This window comes from Esox lucius, chromosome 18 (genome assembly GCF_011004845.1).
Source record: "Esox lucius isolate fEsoLuc1 chromosome 18, fEsoLuc1.pri, whole genome shotgun sequence".
Lineage (NCBI taxonomy): Eukaryota > Metazoa > Chordata > Actinopteri > Esociformes > Esocidae > Esox > Esox lucius.
The window spans coordinates 26,398,709-26,406,646 of NC_047586.1; the positions used below are offsets into that span (position 1 = coordinate 26,398,709).

Consider the following 7,938-nt stretch of genomic DNA (forward strand, 5'->3'; position numbering starts at 1 on the left):
CTTTAGAGTCTATGGTGAGCTGGATGAAAATAACAATCCAGATACTGCACTTCAGGGTGCGAGGGCAAGTACGGGAGAAGGAGAGAGTGATGAACAAGAAGAGGGGGGAGATATCACAAGTTGAGTTTGTTGAAGCCGAGACAATATTGGATGAAGATAATGGCTTGGAATACCAGCTGCCAAAGCTCCAACGTTGTGCATGCCACCTTCTCAACCTGATCTCCACCGCTGATGCCTTGAAAGCAAATAGAAATCCAGTCTACAAGCGGCTGTCTCGTTCAGCATTCTCTGAGGAGCAAAAGCTCAAGATCTACCACAGCTGCTGAAATCATACAGGATAACTGCAAACTTCAGCTGCTGAGGCCCAATGAGAAACGGTGGAACTCCCTCTTCTTTGCTGTGGAGAGGATTGTGAGAATCCTAAAGGAACAAGGAGAAGGAGCAATTACAGCTGTCTGCAGGGCGCTAAAGATTCCTATGTAAGTACTTGCCTTTTTGTTTTGTAGATTTATTGACTGCAATGTGAGGTAGCTTCATATAATTTAGTTTATGTCTTGCAGTTAAGGATGGGTTTAAATTGGCTTAATGAATACTATATGCTATATTCATTAATCACTTTTTGTGTTTTTTGTTGTCAGGTTCACTCCTGTTGAGCTTGCTTTTTTGGCAGAGTATACCAAGACCATGAGCCCATTTGCAAAAGCGCTTGATGTTCTCCAGGGAGAGGCCAATGTGCAGATGGGATGGTTGGTACCTACAATAAAACTACTCCAGGCGAAGCTCCAGCACCTCTGCATTTCCTCCGAATCCTGTAGGCCTTTGATTGAAGCACTTCTAGCAGGCCTTGAAAGACGTTTTGGACAGATGCTCACAGATCCAGAGCTAATTGCCGCTGCCATTCTCGTCCCCAAATTCAAGACCTGCTGGACAAGTGATGAATGTGTCCTAAAACTGGGTAAGTCTTGCACTGTTTACTTTATGTTTATAATAGTGAAAAGTCCAGCATTTGAAGTATCCCTAACCTAGTGCAAACAAAATATATATGTAATCCTTATATATATGTGTGTGTGTGTGTGTGTGTGTTTTTAAATTATAAACCATCTTAGAGATAGTTGACATCTTATTTGGTTTTGTGTTCCATAGGCCTTGACTACATCAAAAGTCACCTGAAGGAACAAGTTGTGGTGATGACTGAAGGATGTGATACCTACCATTCTTCGGAGGAGGAGGACTTTTTTTCAGCAATCAAGCAGTCCATTCCCCAAGAAAATACCAGACAGCTGGAGACCTACCTGGGGTGCCCAGGTGATACAACGGATGTACTGAAGTCTTTCCCGGCAGTATGCCGCCTGTCATTGACGCTTAACACGGCACTACCTGCCTCCGCTGCCTGCGAGAGACTGTTCAGCACTGCAGGGCTGATTTTTACACCAAAAAGGGCACATGTTGATTCCAAGAACTTTGAAAATCAGCTTCTTTTGAAGCTAAACAAAGGTTTCTGGTAGTATTGGATTCTCTCTCTGTATCACGCGAACACACATTCACACTGATACTCATGTGTACATACATACACATATACACACACACACACACACACACAGTACATTGATGCTAAAAAAGGTTCTGGTTGTTATGTTAATTATGCCTTGGAAGTTATTCCACAGGTTTTGAAGGGTCTTAGGGTTTCACCCAACATCAAGCACACACAGACTTTGAGGTATACATGTGATCACTTGCGGTCTCTCTCTCCCTGTCCCTGAGATTTGCCTTAATCGCTGAGCTCCTGCTCTCCATGGGAAAGCCTTTTTGCTCAAGACTTTTCACCAGTGTGACTTTATATGATTTTATAAAGAAAAGTGTATCATATTTGTTTGTAAATATACTGTATCTAAAAACAAAAATGTTTTCACTCACTCACTGTCCTACACACAATTATGTTATGACACGTTAAGCATTACAGATGGTGTGTATATCTGTTCTGTACATAATTACGTTATGACACTTTACACTATACAGAAGGTCTGTATATCCTAGTTGCTCCCAAGTTCTTTAAGGACAAATCCATGCATATTTACAGATTTGAAGGCATACATCACTTGCCATTTTTCTTTTGCTGGATGTCTATTTGCATATCAATAAAAAAAAATAATAGAATGCACATTGAATTTGTAATTTCTCCAACTTGTTTAGCACTTCAATTGTAAAAATTGTGAGCCTGACATATTACATTTATTATTATTAGCACTCCATGTTCAAAGATTTACTAGCTGTCAGTTTATTTCTAATACACTGCTGCCATCCATTAGTTGTACTCTAAAAGTATGCAGAACTTACATGTAGATTCCTTTAAATGTTAAGGGCAAGTTTAAAAAAGGAACAGGATCTGTGACTTATCACAGAATCACAATTGAATTAATATCTTGCTACTCAGTCAGAATCTTATTAACCTGTCACAATAATCATATATGTGATGTTTTAGGCCTATTGGCAGACATTCATTTAAAATGTAGACAGTGGCATATAAAAAGCCTTTTCTCAATGTCCACTGAAGTTTCTCAGCTTGCACTCTAGTAACATTTGTGGTCCAGGTAGCTTTGCATAAAAAATGGTTGTCATTCGCAAGGCTACTTTTACTTTTATACTTTAAGTACATTTCCAAGCCTGTACTTTGTTACTTTAACTTGAGTAAATAAGTTAAATCAGTACTTCTACTTTTACCAGAGTATTTGTTAACACAAGTATCTGTACTTCTACTTAAGTACGAGAAGTGAGTACTTTTGCCATCTCTGCATATTTACCTGTTCACCAACTTTTATGTTTATTTTTGGATGGAGCAAGCACAGTACTCCAAAGCACCAGAGAGGTACTCCACACCACCATGTAGAGGATTGCTACATAGGTAAGTGTGAGTTCATTCACTTAACACAGATGCTTAACTTGTTATAAAAGCATGTTGCTTCCAATTTTATTTGTCAATTTCAATGTATTTTTAAGGGCAAGAAGAAAGAGGTAGGGGGAAGTTTTAGCTCTGCACATGAAGGTAAGAATGAACATTTTGGCAGACACTGCGATTTGAGTTCTGATTGTAAAAATAATTAACTGTCTGTCTTTACTTTCAGAACATTTGGAGAAAATCAAGTGGCTGACTGAAGAGATGGTCGAGCTGAGGGCACAGCTGGCTCTACAATCAGGTAAAAACAATACTAATTGTGCTAGCATCTTGTCTTCATGAAACTGCAATTGTCTGAACGTGTGCCCTTTACTAAAATGCAATACTGTACAGCTTTTCTGAAATGCCATGTATATGGCAGTTTTATTTATTGCGCTACTACGCTATTGTCATTTCATTGTGCTTTTTAGCTTCTGATAAACGTCTGACTGAAGAGAATGTCAAGCTGAGGGCACAGCTGGCTCTACAGGTAAAAACAAGACTATAGTTGCGTTAGCATGTTTTCTTGAAACATTTCATTTGTCTTGAATGTCATGCAATTCTCCAAATCATGTCAGACCATTTTTAAGTACAATATCTGATTACTGTATTACAGGAGCCATAAGAAAGAATCCTTCCAACCAGGATTTCACTGACGAGGCTGTCCAGAACCAGGTCCCAAGGTACCAGAAATGGGCAGCTGACCGTGCAGTTAAGGAGAATACGTCACGGCGGTACAAAGGACCTTCTGTGAATATGAATAACATCTCCAACACAACCAATATTGCTGCTAATTTTTTAACTGCTGCTTGTGGATACATTGAGTGTATAAGCTGTCAAACTGTTGTGAGCATTGAAGCACAATATTAAATGTCTGTAGCATATGCTGAAACTGAAAGTTGCAAGTAGAAGAACAGGAAATCTTATTTAGGCTGTTGCTGGGGAGAAAGAGAGCAGATTTAGCTTGTGTGTCTTAGACAAACAGGAAACAGATTAACAACGCACACACATATTGGGGGAATTCAAGATATAAAACATAAAAGGCAAAGATGACGCTTGTGCTGCATTTACACATATAAGGTATAGAACATAAACTGGACCAATGGCGCACTTGCTTGGCTACCTTAACGCACCAACTTTAAGGCGTGTTTGAAGTATAAATAATGCTGATGTGACTGCTGAATTTCAGACATTGTGCGGCGACACTGTCTCTAGAAGCTTCTGTAATAAACGGATGATACGGAATTGGTATTGACCTGACTCCTGGTGTGTTATTCTCCTTTCCATCAAACCAACTCGGGGAAGTGTTAGACTTAAAGGAATTTGGGGTCTCGTCCGGGATGGAGTAAAGGAGAAGGAATTCGACTCGGTCCAGTTGACCTATACGGGGCTAACAGGTTCCAGCACATCATAAAAAAGGAAAGCAGAGCCTGTTATATCTAAATCTGCGTATTGGCTGTGAACTAAATTGTGAACCTGTGAAGAACGTAGTGGGACTGGTTTAAATTCAGGAGGGCGAGGCAATTGGTTATTGTTCCTGGGTTGACTACCCCCCCCCCCCCCCCGCTTCCCGACGGGGACGGTGGAGATTGTAAGTAGGTGACTTGACAATCAGTCAGGTTAAAGGCCCGAGGACTTAGGGGCACCTCAAATATAATGGGTGAGTTAGTATCTCACAGGACATATAAACACTAGTAAGGAAATGGACGGGGAGTTTGAGAGAGAATTGGACGGTAATGGGTGGGGTCCAGGTACAGGAAAATGGAAGAAATTGGGTATACAGGTGTGTTAGGTTCAGTTCACCAAACTTCTATATAGTCTATTTTGTCTAATGAGAAAGAACCACACCAAGAGTCAGAAAGACGTTTTAGAAGTCACTTCTGCAGAAGGGAGAGAGCCGTTAATCTCAACTGAGCCAGGAACGAGCCTGACAGTAGGATTCAACTCAGCAACTCACACTTCTCCATGGGTGGACTCGTTTTTATTTAGAAGCACAGCGTTCAGTAGTCATAACACACATGTCCTTTTCCTCTTGGTTATCTCTAGTTGTTATTGCATACTGGAACATCTTGTTATTGCTCAAAGGTTGTACTGTCTCTGAGCGTTATAGGTAGGAAGCATGTGGTTTCATATCTGACAGTAATGAAAACCACATAACTGTTTCAATTGGAACATGTTATTCTAGGCTTATACTGAACGTAATTTAGATAGACTGGCGAAAGCTTTCACAATGATTGCGACAGATCCTATATGAAACATTAACTTCTTACAAGGTGGCAAATGTACTGACAGTCATAGGCAGGATGGACCCAACTCAGAAAGAAAAGGGACAGATAGAAGAGAAATTGCGACAAGTGGTGAGGGAGGCAGAATTAAGGAGGATAGAAAGGAAGGAGAGATAAAACCCCCAGCATATGAGGACAACCCGGTGTCGCCTACCGCACCGCCCGCACCACTGTATCCAGTGCTGCACTTAGAAGAAGGAAGGTTGTGCATAGACACACAGAACAGCGAGCCAGTAGCTCAGTTGACAGGAAAGCAAGAAAAGAGGAAGTTGAGTAGAAAGGCGAAGTCAGAGAGCGAGACAGACACTGAGGAGGAAGTGAAACCGTTTAAGTCCTGAGCAGAGAGAGAGTACGGGAGGTATGAGGAGAGAAGTGAGAAGGTGAAGAAACTAGGAGAGAATAAACAGAATGAGGTTAAAGGGACCAGGAAGAAAAGGTCAGGCAGTGCTAAAGCCAGGTTAGGTGAGGACACAGGGTCGGGGTCTGATGGGAGTGACACTGCGAGAAAGACAAAAATAAGCAGAAAAAGGGAAATTCACACAAGGGATGGGTGTTGCTCACGGGGAATGCAGTAGGGAGATGGACTGACTCAGACGAAGACACTGACTCAGATAGTAATAGAGACTGGGGGACGGGAGACGTAGATGTAGAACCTCTGCCGCGTTCGCCCCCACCAGAACAAAAATTACACCATGACGCAGTAGAATCGTCTCAAGCAGAAAAAGGGGAAGCTAGTTGCGCTGGGTTTCAGCTGCCTCTCTTTAGAGTGGGAGGCGGCGAACCACGGTATAAACCATTGGGGCTGGGAGACGTACAGGCACTGGTAGATAAATTACCCCCAATGGGAGAGGGAGGTGGACTATGGTTGGCGCAATTTGACAAACTCACAGCCAGTCAAACTTTGGCATTGGGGGACTGGAGGGCAGTAGCCGGCCGAGCCATGTCCGCCCAGGCTATGAATGAGATAGAAAAAGGGGCCGCCATTAGGCGGAACCCTGACGACACCCCTTTCAGTCAGGTGGTCGGACGCATAGCCGCAGCCTTGAGGAAACGATTCCCCTTGCCGGCTGGGGCCCCGGTACCTAAGTTACCCTGGGAAAAAGATAAACACCCTAGACAGTATCTAGAAGCATGTAAAGAAACAGGGGCCAAACACACAGGGCACCATCCGGGGAAGGGAGGTCTGCAGCAGGAGTGGTTTAGAAGGGCGGTGTTAGAGGGACTTCCTGAGAAATTAAAAGAGGCAATGATGGCAAATCCTGACTTGCCGAGGAGCGAGTCATATGTACGGGAAAGGCATGTGGTACATGTAGTACACCATCTGCAGAGAGCTAAGGACGAGGAGTCAGAAAAAGAGAAACAAATAGAGGAACTGAAAGAAACGTTGTTGCGCTTACAGCTACGGGAGGCCAAAGTAAAGGCAAATGAGTGTAAAAAGAAACTTAAGCAGAAGTTGGCCCTGGGCTCAGGGGAGCCAGACACACCCGATTTATACCCTGTTCCCACATGGGCACCCCAACCTCACGGTGGCCGGGGGGCATTCACTGCGCCCTATCGACCAGGGACTCCGAGGGGAGGTTACGGTACGGGGAGGGGGCGGGTTAGAGGTAGAGGGGCTCCAGGAGCCCAAGTCCCATACGGAGCCTGTTTTACGTGTGGGGACCCAAACCACTGGTCCAGGGAGTGCCCACAGAATGCCGGAAGATTCAGAGGATACCCAAATCCCCAACCCACACGCCGTCCCACCACCTAGTGCGCCTGGCCAGTACCCACTCTCTTATGAGGGAGGGTGGGACCAGGAATGACGGTCCACAGGGAGGGGACAGCGGGGGAAAGGCAGACCCTATGCTGTCCCTGAATGTCGACGGGAGGGACATCCCCTTTCTGGTCAACACAGGTGCCATTTTTTCCACCATCACCGCCCCTCCCACAACGGGACTATTATCTTCCAAGACAGTGGAGGTTGTGGGGTTTGAAGGGGTGGGACAGACTTTGCCAGTGACGTTTCCCCTTAAAACGATACTGGGTAAACAGGCCCTCAGCCATCTATATGTGGTGTCGGCAAACACACCAGTGAACTTATTGGGGAGAGACTTGTTGATAAAACTGGGGGCTAATATCTTATGTTCTCCAGATGGACTAACTGTCACGTTACCAGACGGGACATCGGCTGTGTGCGGACCTGAAACCACACGCAAAGGGCAGTACCTGGTACAACCGGTGAAGGGTGAAACAGCGGAGATGGGGCTATTGATACCGGAAAAGCCAGACAAACAGGGCATTTTGTCACAGTACTTTAAATGGAGGCCATGGATCTCCCTCCTTGAGCCGTACTTTCCTCCGCCAGACCCCCCTAATGTAACCGTATTTTATGATCGACAGGGAAACAAGGTGTATAGAGAGGGGTTTGGGGATGCAGTGTGTGGGGACACGTGGCAGATCGGGTCTAAATTCATATATGTAGGCCCTGAAGGGGTAGCGGCAGATGTACAGTTGACTGACGAGCAGGAACAGTGGTACATGATGGCGGAGGAGTCCGTCCCGCATGTGTCACTGGCCCTGCATCCTAAACACCAAGCAAAAGACCTCTGGCCCATGGTTAAAAGGGCGGTCGAATGCACTGATTTGACACCCACTTAGGTGCCAAATGTATGGTACTCACCCAGCTGTAAGACATATCGGTTAGAGGCACCAGGGACTGATTGGGTATATTTAGAAGCACTC

At 44.5% G+C, this 7,938-nt stretch overlaps 1 protein-coding gene across 1 annotated transcript; it reads left to right on the forward strand.

The window, feature by feature from the left end:
- Positions 1 to 242: 242 nt before the first annotated feature.
- LOC109616853 lies at positions 243 to 2,367 on the forward strand. Its single transcript, XM_020056074.3, has 3 exons — positions 243 to 479; positions 639 to 955; positions 1,144 to 2,367. Coding segments are annotated over exons 1-3 (681 nt in total). The 5' UTR covers positions 243 to 477; the 3' UTR covers positions 1,506 to 2,367.
- The last annotated feature ends 5,571 nt before the right edge of the window (positions 2,368 to 7,938 follow it).

Coding starts and splice junctions, on each gene's coding strand:
- LOC109616853 (XM_020056074.3), top strand. Junction 956..1,143: donor TGAATGTGTCCTAAAACTGG/GTAAGTCTTGCA, acceptor TGTGTTCCATAG/GCCTTGACTACATCAAAAGT.